Here is a 20,396-nt window from a genome sequence, read left to right as displayed (position 1 = left end):
CATTTACTCTTTGCCCACCCCTCCCCATGTGATGTTCTGCAATAAAAATCATTTTTCTCCCTACCATCGGTGCTGAAGAAGGGTCACTGGACCTGAAATGTTAACTCGGATTTCTCACCACAGATGCTGCCAGACCTGCTCAGCTTCTCCAGCAATTTCCATTTTTGTTCGTGACCGAAAGTAGAGATGATGGCTTGGTTCTCAGATTGCAGTGATGTCCCACAAGCATCTGGTTTAAGTACCTCAATTATTCACATTTTTTTAGCGATTTATATAATGGCATAGAAAGTAATATATCCAAATTTGCAGATGACACAAATTTAGGCTGCATTATAGACTGTCCTGTCCCCCTTATTCCAAGAACTCCCCACCCATGTTCGGGACACCACCCACGCCCTCCACCACCTCCTCCATGATTTTCGCTTCCCCGGCCCCCAACGCCTTATCTTCACCGTGGACATCCAGTCCCTATACACCTCCATCCCCCATCATGAAGGCCACAAAGCCCTCCGCTTCTTCCTTTCCCACCAAACCAACCAGTAACCTTCACTGACACCCTCCTTCGACTGACTGAACTGGTCCTCACTCTGAACAACTTCTCTTCCTAATCCTCCCACTTCCTCCAAACCAAAGGAGTAGCCATGGGCACCCGCTTGGGCCCCAGCTATGCCTGCCTCTTCGTAGGATATGTGGAACAGTCCATCTTCTGCAGCTACACCGGCACCATCCCCCACCTTTTCCTCCACTACATTGACTGTATCGGCGCTACCTCGTGCTCCCACGAGGAGGTTGAACAGTTCATCCACTTTACTAACATCTTCCACCCCGACCTCCAATTTACCTGGACTGTCTCAGACTCCTCCCTCCCCTTCCTAGACCTCTCCATCTCTATCTCTGACGACCGACTCAACACGGACGTATACTATAAACCGACTGACTCCCACAGCTACCTAGATTACACCTCTTCCCACCCTGTAAAAATGCCATCCCCTATTTCCAATTCCTTTGTCTCCGCCGCATCTGCTCCCAGGAGGACCAGTTCCAATACCGAACAACCCAAATGGCCTCCTTCTTCAAAGACTGCAATTTCCCCTCCGACATGGTCGACGATGCTCTCCACCACATCTCCTCCACTTCCCACTCCTCCGCCCTTGAACCCCGCCCCTCCAATCGCCACCAGGACAGAACCCCACTAGTCCTCACCTACCACCCCACCAACCTCCATATACATCGGATCATCCTTCGTCATTTCTGCCATCTCCAAACAAACCCCACCACCAAGGATATATTTCCCTCCCCTCCCCTATCAGCGTTCCGGAAAGACCACTCCCTCCGCGACTCCGTTGTCATATCCACAACCCCCACCAACCCAACCTCCACTCCCAGCACCTTCCCCTGCAACCGCAAGAAATGCAAAACTTGCGCCCACACCTTCCCCCCTCACTTCCCTCCAGGGCCCTAAGGCATCCTTCAGTATCCATCAGAAATTCATCTGAACCACATCACACATCATTTACTGCATCCGCTGCACCCAATGTGGCCTCCTATAAATTGGGGAAACAGGCTGCCTACTTGCGGAACGTTTCAGAGAACACCTCTGGGACACCCACACCAACCAACCCAACCGCCCCGTGGCTGAACACTTTAACTCCCCCTCCCACTCTGCCAAGGACATGCAGGTCCTTGGCCGCCTCCATCACCAGACCATGGCAACACGCCGCCTGGAGGAAGAGCGCCTCATCTTCCACCTAGGAACCCTCCAACCACAAGGGATAAATGCGGCTTTCTCCAGCTTCCTCATTTCCCTCCCCCCCCCCCCCCTTTCTCAGTCCCAGCCCTCAGTCTCAGCACCACCTTCTTGACTTGCAATCTTCTTCCCAACCTCTCCACCCCCACCCCCTCTCCGGCCTATCACCCTCACCTTAACCTCCTTCCACTTATCGCATTCCCAACGCCCCTTCCCAAGTCCCTCCTCCCTACCTATTTATCTTAGCCTGCTTGGCACACCCTCCTCATTCCTGAAGAAGGGCTTATGCCCGAAACGTCGATTCTCCTTCTCCTTTGATGCTGCCTGACCTGTGCTTTTCCAGCAACATCTTTTTAAGCTCTGCATTATAGACTGTGTCGATAATAGTCTCTCAATTTTCATTTGCAATTTTCTGCTAAGTGAATGCACCAAGCTGTGGCAGATGGAGTTGAATGTAAGCAAGAGTGATGTTATCCAATTTGGACTGTGGCACGTTCTAGATGTTACGAAGATAAATACAGTGCATGTCCAATGAGATTTGTGGGTTCAGGTGCATATTTCTTTAAAAATGTCATGAAAAGATGAACAAATAACGTCATTGCAAAGAATAATTTTGAAAAAAGTTCTTATTATCTGAACACCAGAATCATTCACACAAAAAAAAGCTGCATGAGTACAAGTTGACCAAGGTCAGAAAATAAATTTCCAGAATATAGAATATACAAAGTCAGGTGACATCCACAAAGAGGTTAGTTAGACTCGAAATGTCAGCTCTTTTCTCTCCTTATAGATGCTGCCAGACCTGCTGAGATTTTCCAGCATTTTCTCTTGGGTTCCGCAAAGAGGTGTAGGCCTGACATGAAAGGATGATGTAAAGACATCTGTGAGTCAGGATCTTCGTTCAGAATATCCAAATGTCAAATCAGAATGGATGTGAGTAGGAATGAAAAGGTCAGATTGAGATGATGGGAGTGGCTTGTCGAGACCCTAATTGAAGTCATAACTTTGGCTTCAACTATTGATTGGCTCATGGTCAGAAAACAGTGATGAGGAGTTCTGTTTCATGTTTATGTCCTGTGACCAATGTGTTAAGACATTGTTGCTGAATTTGCAGATGGCACAAAGATAGATGGAGGGACAGAGGGCATGGATAGAGGATTGGCTGACTGGCAGAAGGCAGAACGTATTAATAAAGTGGTCTTTTTCAGAATGACAGCCACTGACTCGTGGAGTTCCACAAGGGTCCGTGTTGGGACCACAATTATTCATGCTATATAATAACGATTTTAATGAAGAAACTGAGGGGACTGTTACTAAACGTAATTGCACAAAGAAAGGCTCAAGGAAGGTAGTGTTGAGGAAGCAGGGAGGCTGCAGAAGAACTTAGCATAGGAGAGTGGGCAAAGAAGTGACAGATTGAATACAATGTGGGAAGGTGTGAGGTAGGAAGAATTGGTAGGAAGAACAGAGGCATAGACTATTTTCTAATCAAAAAAAGGCTTTGGAAATTTTGAAGCAGAAAAGGAGGCAGAAGTCCTCATTCAGAATCCTCAAGGTTACATGAAGGTTCAGTTGGCAATCAAGAAGACCAATGTAATATTAACAATCACTTCAAGAGGGCTAGAATACAAGAGCAGAAACAAACTGCTGAGGCTCTGGTCAAATCACATTTGGAATATTGTGAGCAGCTTTGGGGTCTGCATCCAAGGAAGGATTTGTTAGCATTGGAGAGGGTTCCGATGGGTTTAACAAGAATGATCCTGGGGATGAAGAGCTTGTCATATGAGGAGTGGTTAAGGACTCTGGGTCCATACTGTATGGAGTTTAGAAGGATAAGGGGGTACTCTATAGACTCTGGAATAGTCCCTGCAGATTGGAAGGTAGCTAATGTCACTCCAATATTCAAAAAGGGAGGTAGAGAGAAAACGGGGAATTATAGACCAGTAAGCCTATCATCAATATTGGGGAAAGTTCTCAAATCCATTATCAAGGACTTTATACCAGAGCATTTAGAAAGCAGTGGCAGGATTAGACAGAGTCAGCATGGATTTCTGAAGGGGAAATCATGGCTGACAAATCTGTTGGAATTCTATGAAGATGTAATTGGGAGAGTTGATAAGGGGGAGCCAGTCAATGTGGTATGTTAGGACTTTTGGAAAAAAAATTGACGTAGTCCTGGATAAGAGATTGTGCAAGATTAAAGTACATAGAATTGGGGAAGTGTATTGAGATGTATAGAAAACTGGTTGTCAGAGAGGAAACAGTATAGGAATTAATTGGTCCTTTTCAAACTGCCAGGCAATAACTAGTGGGGTGACACGGGGATCAGTGCTAGTACCCCAGCTATTCACAATATATATCAGTGATTTGGAAGAGGGAACAAAATGTAACATCTCAAAGTTTGCAGAGTTACCAAGGTGGTTGGGAGGGTGAGCTGTGAAGAGGATGGAGGGATCCTTTGGCATGATCTGGACAGGTTGGGTGAGTGGGCAACTCCATGACAGATGCAGTTTAATTTGGATAAATGAGGCTATTCACTGTGGCAGCAAAAACAAGGTGGCAGATTACTACCTGGATGGCTGTACATTGGGAGTGGGGAGTGTGCAGTGGGACCTAGGTGTCCTTGTGCACCAGTCACTGAAGGTAAGCATGCCAACCCACAGCAGATGACTGCAGCGGTTCAAGAAGGCAGCTCACCACCACCTTCTCATGGGCAACTAGGGACAGGCAATAAATACTGGCCAGCCAGCAATGTCCACATCCCACAAATGAATAAAAAATATCTTTCTCCCATTAACATGTTGTTTATCTGATATTGTTGGAATAGTTATGTTGTCCTCCACCATGCCGATTTGATGCAAAATATTAGTTTACATTATGTCATTTCCCTGCTTCCTGTTTTTAATTCCCCAGCTGCATCATCCAAGGGCCCCACACTTACATTAGCTAGTCTTTTCAATTCTAGTTTTGTGTCATTCCTCATAGCCCTTAACTCCTACTTTAAATATGTATCTACCTGCTCTTCAAATAGTTTTTGTGATCTAACCTCCACGACTGTCCAAGACAAAGAATTCCAGATATTTGCGACCCTCTCAGAAAAGTGTGGAAACTTGCTGGTTTGTTTTCTGCATTTCTTGCCAATTTATTTTCATAATCAATTTTCTTTTTAGCTTTTTACCTTTAAATCTATTTTTGTATTAACTGCAAATTTGGTTAGTGTATTCGCTTCCTTCCTCCAAATTATTAACATATACATTACAAACAGTTGCAGTCCCAGCATTGGTCCCTGTGGAACCTGTAAGGTCATAAGTTATAGAAGCAGAACTAGGCTATTTGGCCCATCAAGGATGGCACGGTGGTTAGCACTGCTGCCTCACAGTTCAATTCCTGCCTCAGGCAACTGTCGGTGTGGAGTTTGCACATGCTCCCTGTGTCTGCGTGGGTTTCCTCCAGGCGCTCTGGTTTCCTCCCACAGTCCAAAGATGTGCAGGTTAGGTGAATTGGCCATGCTAAATTGCCCGTAGTGTTAGGTGTAGGGGAATGAGTCTGGGTGGGGAGGGATTTTGACCCAGCCATAGCAAAAGAACAATGATATATTTCCACAGTAGGATGGTGAGTGGCGTGGAGGGGATCTTCCAGGTGATGGTGTTTCCATTTCTGCCCAATTAGATGGAAATGGTTGTGGGTTTGGAAGATGGTGTCTGAGAATCTTTGGTAAATTTCTGCAGTGCATCTTGTTAATAGTACACACTACTGCTACTGAGTATCGGTATTGGAGGGAATGGATGCTTGTGGATGTAATACCAATCAAGCGGGCTGCTTTGTGCTGGATGATGTCCAGCTTGTTGGTGAATGTTGGTCCTTTGGAAGATGAAACTGGAGAGTTAATAGTAGGAAACATTTGAGCTGGCAGAGATGCTGAATCAATACTTTGTCCTCCACAATGAAAACTGAAGCAATAGTACCATTCCTGCTGGGATGGGCAAATCAGAGGCAATGGATAAGGTAGAACAATCAACATTCATAGGACAAAGGTACTCAGTGAACTATTAGGATTGAGGACAGGCAAGTCCCCCAGGCCTGATGGCCTACATCCTAGCGCATTAAAGGAAGTGGCAGCAGAGATAGTAAATCCATTGGTTACAATATTCCAAAATTCCCTGGCCATGGGACAGGTTCCAGTGGATTAGAGAATGGTTTTAGTCAAAATAAAGGACGGCAAAATGTTCATTGGCAAAGTGTTAGAATCAATTATCAAGGAAACAATATCCTGACATTCGGAAAGTCAAAACACTATCCATCAGAGTCAGCATGGTTTTATGAAGGGCAAATCATGTTTGACTAATTTGCTATAGGTCTTTGAAGAAGTAACAAGCAAAATGAGTAATGGGGACGCTGTAGATGTAATTTATCTGGACTTCCGGAAGGTGTTTAATAAAGTGCTGCACAACAGGTTAATTTACAAAGTTGGGATGGGGTAATTTATTAGCCTGGATTGATGACTGGCTGATGGACAGAAGATACAGTTGGGATAAATGGCTTTTTTTCTGGATGGCAAGAGGTAACTTTTGGGGTGCCACAGGGTTCGGTGCTTGGATCCCAGCTATTTACAATCTACATTAACGACTTGTGTACAAGGATAGAAGGTTCTATAGCTAAATTTGCAGATGAGACAAAAATAGGCAGGATGCTAAATTGCAAAGAGGAAATAAGAACCTTACAAATGGATATAGATAGGTTAGAAGAGTGGGCAAAATGTGGCAGATAGAGTTTAATGTGGATAAGTGTGAGGTCATACATTTGGGTTGCAAAAAATGGGAAGGCAACCTATAATCTAAATAGAGAGAGACTCCGGGGTGCTCTGGTGTAGAGGGAAATAGGTGTACCCTAGTTCATTAGTCACAGAAAACTAGCATGCAGGTACAGCAGATCAATAAAGAAAGTGAATGGAATATTGGCTTTTATAGCTGAGGGAATAGAATATGAAGGCACAAATGTTATTTTCAACTTATCAGCCAGAGACTGGATGTTATCCAGCTCGTGTTGCATTTGACATGGACTACTTCAGTCTCTGAGGAATAGTGCTGAACATTGATTGTACAATGGCAAACTATCCCCTTCTGCCCCCTATGATGGAGGGAAGGAACTGAAGATGGTAGGGCCTAGGCCACTACCCTGAGGAACTCCTGTCGAGAGATCCTGAAGCTCGGATGACTAACCTTCAACAAACTGCTACTGTAAGGATATTATTAAATTGGAGAGGGTTCAGAAAAGATTTACAGATGTTGCCAGGCATGGAGGGTTTGAGTTAGAGGGGGGGCTGATTAGGCTAGGACATTTTTTTTGCTGGAGTGCAGGAGGTTGAGATTTATAAAATCATGGAAGGCAGGGACTGGAGGGGGAACTTTTTCACAGAGGGTGGAGATAAAGTTACAACATTTAAAGAATGTTTGTAGAGATATGTAAATAGAAGGTTCTAAGGGATCTAGGCCAAATGCAGGCAAGTGGGACTAGTTTAGTTGGGAATCTTGGTCAACCTGGACGAAGGATCTGTTTCCATGCTGTATGACTCTATAACAACAACTATCTGTCAGTCAGTCAGTCAGGTACGATTCCAACCACTTGAAAGTTTGCCCCTTGATACCTATTTTCACTCTGGAATTCAGGTCTTTGATTGATGTGTGAACTAAGTCTGTCATGAGGTCAGAAGGTGAGTGGCCCTGGCAGAACCCAAACTGGGCATCACTGAAAGCTGTTAGGACACCTACCCATCACTTTATTGATGATAAAGCATAGACTGATGAGGTGATAATTCACTGGTTTAGATTTCTCCTTTTTATGTACAGGACATACTTGGGCAATTTGCCACACTGGCATCAGGTAAATGCTGTAACAGTCTGTAATAGTGCACTTTAGGAGAAAGAATCAAAAGACTGACTATTATTTGAATCTAGAGAAACAAGTGTTGTAGGGAGGGTCGAGTGTTCTTGCGCATGAATCACAAGAAGTTAACATTCATGTGGAGCAACTAATTAAGGTAATAAATGGAATTTCAACCTTTAGTGCTCATAGAATCCCTAGTGTGGAAGCAGACTATTTGGCCCATCAAGTCCACATCACCTCTTTGAAGAGCATCCCAGCCAGACCTACGCGCCCCCCCAACCCCCCTTATCCCCAGAACCCTGCATTTCCCATGGTAATCCATCTAGCCTGCACATCCCTGGACACTATGGGTAATTTAACATGTTCAGTCCTAAAATGTGGATTAACCCAGGTGTTTCAGGATCAGGATAATCCTCAACATCAGAGGCTTTTCTTTCAGTTAAAGCCTTTTAAGCTGATACTCCCTTTCTCTTGCCTGAAATGCATTTTTCCTTTCTTTTTGAACTTCACAATTTCAAGTCTTTTAATAAATTTCCATTTACTTCTGTTTCTGCTTCCTCTGCAACTGAATTCTCACTAACTCAATTAACTCACCATACAGTTTGCTTTGCTCTTCTTACAACTTCAAATGCTGTGTCATTACCTCAATTATGTCACTTAGCCATTGGTTTTAATTCTAACCTTAATCTCCCAGTCAACTCAATTATTCTTACCGTGGTTATTCTTTGTAACTCATTCAGGAATAAATCTTCAATTACTGAAAGAGTCTTAGCAACTGGCACAAGCCATTTTAACATAATGCAGAAGAAACCTGGTATATTGCTGTTTATCCTTTTTCCAATTATCATCACCCCTCTTTCAATTAAAACACATCCTTGTCAGGTATCTCAGACAAGACCCCATTTTTAGGTTACTGCTGAGGTTGTAGGAGAGTGCTATTACTTTGATTCCACAACTTCACTAGTTCCAATAGAAAATACCTTTGCTAGTTACCAAAATTACCAATTAAATATGTAGTCCATAAAAAGCTTTAAATACAAAGATCTATCAACAAGGTTTCTTAATAAACATGATTAATAGGCTTATGATCAAAACAATATTTTAATGTAGAAGCATTAAATATTTATCCTATAAGCACAACTCCACCTTCAGAAAAAGAGAAAATTAAACTCTGCAGAGATTAGCTTTCTCAAAACAAAATAGTTTTGACCAATGGGTTGAAGGCCAAAGGATAAAACATAGAATGTTCCAAATCAAACACAAAGAATGTTGGAGAAACTCAGGTCTGGTAGCAAACTCAGAGATACAAGAACAGATTTCCTCTTTTGTCCTTGGTATCAGTTAGAGTCAAAGAGATGTACAGCACGGAAACAGACTCTTCAGTCTAACTCATTCATGATACAATACTGGACTTGAATAATTAACTTTGTTTCACTCTCTACAAATGCTGCCAAACCTGCTAGGTTTCTCCAGCATTGTGTTTGCTTCAGATTATCAGCTTTGTTTTTGTTTGAATGTTTCCAAGTGCTTGCTGCAACCCATTTAGTCAAGTCACATGGTTGTCTCTTCAGTCTTTGCAAACAAATTTTGGGCAGGAAATACAATCTCTATGTTCTTTCAATCACTTTCAAGAGGACAAACAGTTGCTCCCTGAACTGTTTTTTGGGAGGGCTTCTTTTTAGAAATAGGAGAATCAACTTTGTAGCTTGGTCAGAGCAAGCTTTTTGTCAATTGAGCTTGTTCTTCACAGGCTTTTCTTCAACTGAACCAGATTAATAAACAAGAACCACTCCAAACCTGTGGTTTCAAAAAAAGCCCAGACTGGGTCTATGGCAAAGCAAACAGTTGTCACCTGTCATGTGATTGAGGGAGATTTGTTAAAAAAAAATTCTAATACTTACAGCAAACTTTTGACAGTGATTTTAAAGTTTTTCCACAAATCCCATCTTCCACAGTCTTTCAAAACACATCCTCTATGCAACATTAAATACAAAGCATCTTTAGATGAACCATAGAAGCCCTATAGTATAGAAACAGGCTATTTGGCTCAACAAGTCCACACTAACCCTCCCATTTCCCTACTACTCCATATTTCCTCTGACTAATGCATCTAACCCGTATATCCCTGAACACTATGTGCAATTTCGCATGGCCAATCCACCTAACCTGCACATCTTTGATTGTGGGAGGAAACTGGAGGATCTGGAAGAAACCCACACAGGCAGAGTGTGTGCAAACTCCACACAGACAATCGCGGAGGCTGGAATCAAACCCAGGTCCCTGGTGCTGAGAGGCAGCAGTGCTAACTACTGAGCCACTGTGCCACCATTGTGATATGAATGTCAAACGTTAACCACAAGAATAAGCTTTGGGCAAGATTTTATACAATCATGGTTCTGAAGGGTCAACATTGGTGACTGCATTAGGCTCCACCCAGACGTATGATATCATACCAACTGAATAGGGTTAAGCCTATTTTTGGATCTTAAGAGTCATACAGGACAGAAACACCCTACAGTCCAACTCTTCGGCACCAGATATCCCAATAGCCAACGTTTGGCCCATGTCCTCCTATATCTTTCCTATTCATATACCCATCCAAATGCCCTTTAAATGTTATAATTGTAGCCACATCCTCCACTTCCTCTGGCAGCTTGTATTAAGTGAACTATATCCATATATCCTGAGACTTCCAATAGTCTTTGTTACCATGTTTGTCTTACCGACGTAACTTGTATCCAATTTCTATTGTGCAATAACTACATCTTGTTTAAAAGACTCACAATGGCAACAAGCTATTCCAAACATGAGCTGGCAGTGGTTGAGATGCCAAAACCTACAATAACTGCATCTAAAGTATGGTCTAGTTTTGGTTTCATGTTTAAGGAGGGTCATACTAATTTTGGAAACGGTTTGAAACGGTTTATAAAGGTTTGCCAATTTAGGATGGAACTGAATGCTATGAGTCTTTGGAATGCTCTTCTCCAGCATGCGTCATAAAAGGCCGAGTTTGATTTTTAATCTCCAAGGGAGGCAAGTGTTATGGGAAGAGAAAGGAAAATGGGGCGAAGGTAACAATCAGATCAATGATCTGAATGAATTACAGACCAGCCTTGATCATTAAGTGATCTACTCTGCTTCCTGTTTCTCATAATCACCTCTTATAACAGTGACATTTCTAATCAATAGTAGGAGCAACCAAATGCAGTCAGGATGAGACTTTTTGGGTCACCTCTGCTCCAGCCCACAAAGTGTAGCCCTGACCTTGCAGTCACTTGTCACAAATTCCTGACTCAGTTTCCCCTTGGACCCTCTGTTGTTGAATCGGGGGTATGGCACTGGAAAAGCACAGCTGGTCAGACAGCATCCGAGGAGTAGGAGGATTGATGTTTCAGGCAAAAGCCCTTCATCAGGAATGAGGCCATGAGAAATGAGGCCCTCTGTCTCTTACATCATTCTAATGAAAAACAGCACCTCATCTTTCAATTGGTCACTTTGCAGCCTTCCAGAGGAGTTCAACAATACTAGATCATAACAACTATTCCCTTTTTTCATACAGCCAATAACAATCATATTAGTGTCACTTTACAGCTCTTGCAGATGACTTTTGTATTTTGTCACACATCATCATTTTGTCATTTAATCTGTTAGAGGATGGTGAATCTTGAATTCTCTACTCCAGGGGTTATGGAGGCTTAGTTATTAGATAAGCTCAAGACTGGGATGCAGAGATGTCTAGTTACTGAAGACAAAGGGATATGAGGAATAGTGCAGGAATGGGGTGTTCAAGTAGATGATCAACCGTGATTTAGAATGTTGGACTGTTTGAGGGGACAGAGTAACCTACTCTTGGTAGTATGCTTTCTAGCCTACTTCACACCTTTCCCTGCAGTATTTCCACTCTGTCCCCTTTCCCTGCCTCTGTACCTGCTTCAAGTCTGTTACATCTTTCACTAATTAAGTCATCAACCCAAAACACCCTCCTTCTGCCCACAGATGCCACTCAATGAGCATTTCCTATGGATGAGGCGCTACATCAGCTTTCCTCAGCCATACTGCTCAACCTGAGAGTTAGCTCTTTCATCAACAATACAACACAGACCATAGAAACGCTTTTATTCACACAGATGTATAAAGTACACAAAATTATATTTCAAAGTACTACATTTTAAAAAAAGATCTTGTACATTGGCTGTAAGCTCTGGATGAACATGTTTAAACACTACTTTATCAAAAAATATTTAGGGTAATTTTAATATAATCCATCGAATAGTAAACGGACTTCAGTGGAGAGTAAAATTGGGCACTAATTAACCTGATTCCCATTTGGCGCTTTAAATTAAACTTACTCCCTCCTCCTCCTGCATAGTATTTACAGGTTTTAGGTCAAAGAGTTACAGCAGCCATTGCATTTCCAAACAGAGCACCTCCTTTCATAAATCAACAGCTGAGTTGCAAAAATAAACTAGATATAGGAGTACAAAACTGTCAGATTCATTTACAAGAACTGCTAAAATATTTCAAATATCTTAAAATGTTTGGATTATTAATTATAGAATCAAACCTGGATCAGTTGTCATCCTTCCCTTTCTAAATTACTGTCTCCTACCATGTAAGGTTTCATAGGTGAACGGTTTTCTCTCTCTCCACCTCCCCATTCAATCATTTCACCCGAGTGATGACTTCTCCTGGGGGATGATGGATATCAGAGCAAATTCTGATCATAAAGTCACTGGACTTGCAAACATTTTTCAGTGGGAGCAACAGGTCAAAAGGCCAGAGTCAGCGTGAGGCAGTAAAACTAGGGGCAGTGTTGTTACATCCACCTAGGTGGTGGAGATCGAGAGATGTAATCAGACACCTTCTCCCAACCAGTAAAACTCAAAGCATCGTCAAGAGATATGGTCACTTTCAGAAGGGCCTTCCAAACTGGTCCAACAAAAACAATACAAAAAAATGATCAACACCTGATCAAGGGTGTGCATGTTTCCTTTATGCATTAAAATACCTCTCGAAAATCAGCAGCACAAGCAAGCATGAAATACATATGCCTACAGTGTGGTGAGGCCCATGTTGTGAGCCAGATTAAAGCTGTTAAACTGCGGCAAAAGGAAATGCCAGAAGCATGGTTTTGAGTGGTGGCAGCTGGAGGGAGAAAGATTCATCCACCCTATGGTGGACATAATGTAGAGTACAGGATCCCAAGATAGAGGGGGGCATTTTCCCCCTGCTTTAAGCAACTACCAAAATGAACAGATAAAGCAAATATTCTGCTGCTTTGAATGAAACAATTCTAGAATCAGGCTTTGGGGGCATTAGAAAAGTGTTTGAGCACAAGTCTAGACTTATACAAAAAGAACTGCATTTTAGGCATGAGGTGAAACCGTACATGGCACAAGCCTGAAATCAGAAAAACAAAATATCCCTTCCACTGGCAGCGTTTAGTCCAGTATGAGATTGGTAATAGTAATTTTGAGTTTGAGATATAGTATTCAGAGAAGAACCAGGTTAATGATCGGAGATTGATGGATGATCTTTAACTAATCCTTGGTGGAGCACCAGTGCCTCTATTAAAGGATTCCTTTTGATTGGAGAACTGTATATAAATTGTAAGAGGATCTGAGATGCAAGGTTACCGATTTGGAAAATAAAACCTAAATGAAATTCCACCCAGAATGAATTTCATTGCATCTTGTATGAAAGAGTGTTGAAAGTTTGAGTAAGATCAGCAATGGCTGAAATGTTACTTTTGCTTTCCTCAACCTAGTCTCAGAGGAATTGGAGATGTCTTCCATTGAGCTTTCAAAGATAACTTGCCATCGTCGTGCAGAACAAGCTCAGGACTAAAAGTTCACATGATCTCTGATGTCATTAATTTTCCTCACTATTTCAGTAATACGGTCACTCCTGAAAAAGAAAATTAAGACATTAAAATAATTGGCAGCAGACCATTCAACCATGAAGTCTGATCACTTTACAATTAGAGCAGAATTGGTCTACACCTTAACTCGGTCAAATCAGCCCAAATGTCACCCAACAAAAATCAATTCAACTATTTTAAACTGATCTGAGCAGTTAGTGTTAGTCATCACCTATAAAGAAATAATGAGCCATTTTGTAATCAAATTACCACTCTCCTTTTTAACATGAAGAGTGAGCTCTGTCATTCTGATACGGATTCCAATTAGGGCTCTTTTCAGAATTACAGAACTTTACTTCCATTTGGATAAGTCCCTCATGCTGCAAGGGGAAGTCACACTATGGCCTCCCCCTTTTAAACAAGGGCTAGTGCCACATTCTGCAATGTAAAGGATCCAGCATGACAAACAACCATTTTGACTGCTCCTGTGAAAATGTAAGATACAGAAGTTAGGGTGCCTGGAGGATAAGAATGAGAGTCTGGCATTGGTGCAGACAACACTCACCACTTAAACAGGATTCTTCCTAACTAGTGATAAATTAATCTATGGCGACTGTCGCTGTCATGATCAAGAAGCAAAAGGCATATAAGAGCCTTTGCATTACAAATAATGAGGCATTAAGTACAAAAGCACTAAGTTATGCTAAACCTCCAAACAAATTCACTAGTTATGATCCAGCTGAAATCCTGAGCACAATAAAGGCCAAAACGTTTAGGAAGAATGTCAAGTCCTCACAGATGCAGAATAGATTTACTCAGATAGTACTGGGGTGTCATACTTCAGTTATCTGCAATGACTATGAGTTCTCTATACAGAAGGTTAAGGAGACATTTAACATATTTCAACAGATCTCTAAAAGGTATTAAGGGTTACATGGAAAAAGACAAAGCATTTGGTCACAGATTAGCTCTGTTCCTATGATGACCTTTTGTACCTGGAAGCAAAGTGTTACAATAGAGGGTAAGCCCCTCTGCTAACTTAAACCCAACACAGAAACTCAATTCGTGCCAAAATCTGTTAAACTTCAAGAGGCAAAGAACTATCCCAGAGGTCACCATTTAAAGTAAAAATTAACAATTTTATTCAAGTCCAACAGAGAACATTAAAACCCTATTTGCAACTCCTTTCTCTTAAACCTATCTTTAACCTCTCACTCTACAATACTGGTCCGATAGAAAACCCCCAATTAAGATTTACAAAACAAAATCATGTTTCAAAACCAGCCAGCTGTCAATTCGCCTATGTAGATTTTCCTGTATCATCTTTTTTTGGTCTTCTGCTGCACAGCTTTTCTTCTGGACAGGCACCTTTCAGAGACCTAGTCGGCTAGCAGTCTGTACTTGTTGGTGCTCTTTGCAGTTCTCCCACTGACTGTTCAAAATGTCTAATTTTATACCCCAAAACATTGGTTTTTTTCATTAGTTTGATGTTATCAAAACAGTACATTCAAATTTGATTGGAATTTGGTATCTGGTGCATAATTTAAACTGATTGGCCAAATTTGAATTTGTTTTTGTAACATGGCAACATAACTCCAGCTATTTGTTTCAACCAAATGTAACATTTTTAAATTGTTCAGCACACTCTGTACTTTGTCAGTCCCTGCCAGCTTCCTCTGTAGGACACACTTTCAGAACACCTCTCTCCTTAAGAAAAAAAAATGAACCATCATAATGAAAAGATGGCTTCACTTTTTCTTCTATTCCTTAATCACAATACCATGATATACATATGAGTTTAATCTAAGTTCATATTAATTTCTTCATATATAACATTGAATAGATATCAATCTCATCTATATTTTCAGTTAAATCCATGATAACGCATGCGATTATGACCCGCGATATGTACAATTTGTAAATTAGAAGTCTGTAAAATAAGAATCCAATGAAATAGTCTCATATTCTTGTCTTTAAAATATTATGATTATATGAGGATTATGATCAGTGTACACAACCGCCTCAGACACAGTTTGTGACATATATTCATATGTTGTAAGGCCATAACCAAATTAAATAGTTCTTTTTTGATCATGGAATATTTCCTCTGGTGAATGTTGAGTTTCTTCGAAAAGTAACTGACTGACATCATCATCTTCCTGTAGCAGTACAGCTCCAACTCCTGTGTCACTAGCATCAAATGGCAACTTTGAAAGGTTTTGAAAAGTTTGGTGTAGCTAAAATTGGTGCAATGGTTAATATTCTTTTAAATGGTGGCATGGTTCTGTCCACCGAAAGATTGTGTTCTTCAGCATATCAGTTAACAATGCCACTACACTGCTGAAGTTTGGAACAAACTTCCGATAAAATCCACTTAGCCCCAAGAATTAAAACACCTCTTTCTTAGAGGTTGATCGTGGAAATTCCTCGATGGCCTCCATCTTTGCATTCTGTGGGGTCAACCTTCCATGACCAATGTTATGACCCAAGAACGTCACTTCTGCTTTTATGAATTCAGTTTTGTTTATCACCAGTTTTCCTTCTTGTAGTCAAAGAGCTCTGCCAATTCTATGATGTGTTCTTTCCAGGACTTAGTAAAGATCACTACAGTGTCCAGATAGACTGCAGTTTGTTAACCCAGCCACAACTCTGTTCGAGTCTTTGGAATGTGGTGGGTGCGTTCTTCATTCCAAAAGGCATCACTAAACTGATATAGCCCAGTTGAAGTTACAAATGCAGAAATTTATTTCGCTGTCTCTGATAAAGATACCTGCCAGTAACCATGCAGTAAGTCCAACTGGGTGATGCAACTGGCTTGTCTGACTTTCTCCATACAGTCCTTCAATCTCTGTATTGTATACAAGTCCGATTTTGTAACAGCGTTGACCTTCTGATAATCCATGCAAAATTGTTGAGTCCCATCAGGTTTGGGAAATGAGACAAATCGGTGAACTCTACTTGCTCTGGCTCGGTTCAATGATATTCTCGTTAAGCATGGCCTCTGTCTCCTTCTAGACCTGTCTGTCTTTGAGAGGATTAAGCCGATAGGGGTGTTGTTTTATCAGAACAGCATTCCCTACGTCTACTTCATGTACAGTTGCATGAGTCCTCCCCATCTGATTCCTACATATATCCTCATACTGCTGTAACAAACCTTTCAACTGTGTTCTTCGTTTCGGAGACCGATAGTTTACTAACCTATCCCATTCCTCAAGGACTTCATTCTTTTAACATATTTTGCAGCACATCAAAATCCACAACATCTGGATTTCATTCCTCACTCAGGGCAGTAACTAACACCAGTTTCTCCAGTTCTTTCAGAATATTCTCTGCCTCCTTTTCGGAGTACGCAACAACATGTATATCTTTTATTGTGGAGTCTTTCTGTTGCAAGTCCATTAGCCTTTCAGAATTAAACACTACTATCTGACCCGCTACCTGTTCAGGTTTTTCCTACACCGTTACGTCAAACAGGGCGCCCGCTCACTGAACCTCAACTCCTTCATTTTTTGCTTTAGTGTTTTGCTTCCTGCTGTGATGTATGACACTGGGATCTTGTTACTACAGAGTTTGGGAAATTACCAGGATATTTCTGTTTCTTACTCTTCTCCACAACAAGGGGTGCTACTTCCATCTTGGACCCTGCTAAACCATTCCCAAGAACAAACTGGATTCCTGGAACTGACACTCTTAATCACTCCCACTGTAACTTCCCTAGTTTTAAGTTGGCATTCCAACCTGATCTTACATAGGAGGAATGCTAAATTTCTGTCGACCTATCCCACAAATTACCACTCTCCGGTACCAGAAAGACTGCAAATTTGCTCATGTCTTACTATTAGAGACTGGTTAGATCCTGTATCTCTCAAAATTATAACAACATTTAGTGACATTTTCAGTTTCCATTCCTTCCAAAGATGGTCGAGTACTGGGCGGGGTGACATTTGGAAGTTATATTTTAGCTACAAAAACCAGCAAAACATCCCATGATTCCCCGAACAAATATTGAACGAAACTTGACATATATACCGAGAAAACAGATGACCTAATAATTGAAGAGCTGGATTTTATGGAAGCAAAGTGAAAAATTTGAGGAGGAAATTCCAGAACTTGGAGCCTAAGCAGCTGAAAACACAGCCATCAACAATACCACCATTAAAACTGGGAATGGTCAAGATGACAGAATTGAAAGAGGTGTCTCAGAGGTTGTAAGACTGGGGAAAATTACAGGGTTTGGAGCACCGAGACTACAAAGCATGAAATACTCAGAGCAAGAGGCTGCTTTGGCTCGCTCAATAATCTAACACATGTCTTGTCATAAGGAAGATCGCCTGTGGTTAGATTTCCTTGAGAAACCTGACTGGCCAACCTAACAGCAGAGCTCAATTGGTATTCAAGCTTGGTATTCAAACGAATGGAATTATCGCAGCAGTTGCAATTTGGGTGGATTTAAGCACTACTTCCCAGGAAATACATCAAGGAGATAGAAGCAGTGCAGGGTAAATTCAGCAGCAAAGTACCAAAGAAGGATGTCCACACTTATGAAGCAAGATTGGAAAATGTTTAGAGGCTTTTCCTATTCACTTGAGCAAAGGACGTTAATAGGTGACCTAATTAAGCGGCTCGTAGTTATGAAGATTTACAGTCCAATAGTTAGTGGCATTATTTCCACTGGTCAGAGAAACAGTAATGCAAATACACAAGTTTAAGGCCAATTACAAAAGGAAGTCGATGTAAAGGATGACGATAAAAATAACTAGGAATTCTCTGGTACAATCTGATGTTAAAGCAGAGTTCAATTGTGCCTGCAGGGGAACGTTTACATGAAATAAAGAAATATTAAACAGCATGGTCAATGACAGCAAAGTAAAATTAGATTAAGATAGATAGTGAATTAAATAGCTTGCTTTTGTGTCCATACAATCTACAATCTGTTTTCTGGTTTAAAGACTTTGATTGCTGAATCTTCTCCCGGTCTAGAAGAGAATCATTTTTATAACCCCGTTTTGTTTTCCTTGAACTATCAAATAAAACACTGTGTGCTTCTCACACTTGATTACAAAGCTGGCTAGCTGACAATTTGGGCTTATTCAATAGCATTCCCTATGTTTGCAATTCAACTGATCCATGTGATATCTCTGATACTTACTGCTCCTTTAAAACAGATTGAACACACTTCTTCTGGGATGCACTGAGCGAGATGCTCTTTTTTCGTGGACTCTCTTGCTCATGTATTTCCCTCTGCTGGTATTCACTCTTCTTTTGGACCTGAGATGAAAAGGATTTGATTATATTAATTAGGGAACACTGCAACATTTAATTTAGACACCAGCCTATACTATAATCCACTTCCTGCTTTCAGGTTAAAGTGGTTATTACAAACTGCTTGCTGCATTTTCCTCAGATATAATAAAAAAGCAGAAAGAGCAAGCTGGTTCATTTATCTTAATGAACATTTGAGCAAAACCAGACATTATTGTAAATGATTTGAGTTCTTTTGCAACCAAAAAGTCGTCCTGCATAAACAAATATCAACTCCAGCTAATTTTTCAAAAGATCTGCATTGATAGGGCACCATTTATGACCACCAGCGTTTCAAAGCACTTTACAGACATGTTTCACATAGCAATATACAATGAAGATTAGATTAATTTTTTTTTAGTTAAGGAATAAATATTGGCCATGACATTGGCTTGTTCTTTGAAATAGCAATATAGAATCCTGAACACATACAGGCGGTTCTGCTATAATGCAACAGTTATGCTCCTCTGCAACACTGCACTTCGACATACTGCTAAGGAAAATCACGGTATCTAAGATCGCTTACAGAAAAATCACTATACCTATTCAGTAGAAAGTTCACATTATCCAAACATTGACAATTTGTCAATTGCGTTACAGCCAATTTGCGCTGACTAAACTCAAATTATAATTGAACGACCATTATTTCAGGGATGGTCACAAAGGTGGGCCCTTCAACAATGCAATACCCCTCCCTCAGTACTGCACTTGAGTGCCAGCCTGGAGTTTTGTCCCAAAGTGCTGAGTCGGACTTGAGCATCTAACTTCGGACTCAGACATAGGAATTCTGACAATTAAGCTGAGGTTAACACTGCAGTAGGTCTGGTAGTAGAGTAAATCAAGGGAGTCAAGGATAGTATCAGATTGGAAGAAAAAAAAACTATATGACAAATATTAGTTCTAAACCAGAGGATTGGGTAACTTTTATAATTCAACAGGGAAAAAAAAGGAAATAAATTGAACGTAAACAATCAAGGAATATTACAAAAAAAAGGATAGTAAGAACTTAAAAAGTCATAGTATTATACAGCATAGAAACAAACTCTTCAGTCAAACTCATCTGCACTAACCAGACATCCCAATCTGACCTGTTCCCATTTGGCCCATATTCCTCTAAATGCTTCCCATTCATATCCATTTGGATCACTTTTGGAATGCTGTAACTGTACTCACCTCCACCTCGTTCCAAACATACATCACCCTCTGCATGAAAAGGTTACCCCTTCGGTCCCTTTTAAGTCTTTCCCCTCTCACCTTAAATCTATGCCCTCTACTTTTGGACATCTTACCCTGTGCAAAACACCTTGGCTAGTCACCCTACCCATATCCCTCATGATTCTGTAAACCTCTATAAAAGGTAACCTCTCAGTCTCTGACACTCCAGGGAGAACAACTCCACCCTATTCAGCCCCTCCCGGTATCTAAAACCTGCCAATCCTGGCACCATCTTTGTAAACCTTTTCTGAACCCTTTCAAATTTAACAACATCTTTCCTATAATCGGGGGAACCAAAACTGAATGCAGTATTCCAGAATTGCACTAACCAATGTCCTGTACAGCTGCAACATGACCTCCACACTGACAAAACGCCTTCTTCACCACCCT

The 20,396-nt window shown here is 41.2% G+C and overlaps 1 protein-coding gene across 1 annotated transcript in view; it reads right to left on the bottom strand.

Moving 5' to 3' along the window:
• Positions 1-11,729: 11,729 nt before the first annotated feature.
• Positions 11,730-20,396, bottom strand: part of nup88 (nucleoporin 88) — a 46,098-nt gene continuing 37,431 nt past the window's right edge. Inside the window, exons 16-17 of the mRNA XM_072589300.1 lie at positions 18,640-18,758; positions 11,730-13,537 (exon numbers count right to left, since the gene is read on the bottom strand). Of these exons, the coding sequence (XP_072445401.1) occupies positions 13,474-13,537; positions 18,640-18,758 (183 nt within the window). The 3' untranslated portion in view covers positions 11,730-13,473. The remainder of the gene's footprint in view (positions 13,538-18,639; positions 18,759-20,396) is intronic.

This window comes from Chiloscyllium punctatum, chromosome 19 (genome assembly GCF_047496795.1).
Source record: "Chiloscyllium punctatum isolate Juve2018m chromosome 19, sChiPun1.3, whole genome shotgun sequence".
Classification (NCBI taxonomy): Eukaryota; Metazoa; Chordata; class Chondrichthyes; order Orectolobiformes; family Hemiscylliidae; genus Chiloscyllium; species Chiloscyllium punctatum.
The sequence above is the reverse complement of the archived record's forward strand: the minus strand, read 5'-3'. Positions and strand labels throughout refer to the sequence as shown.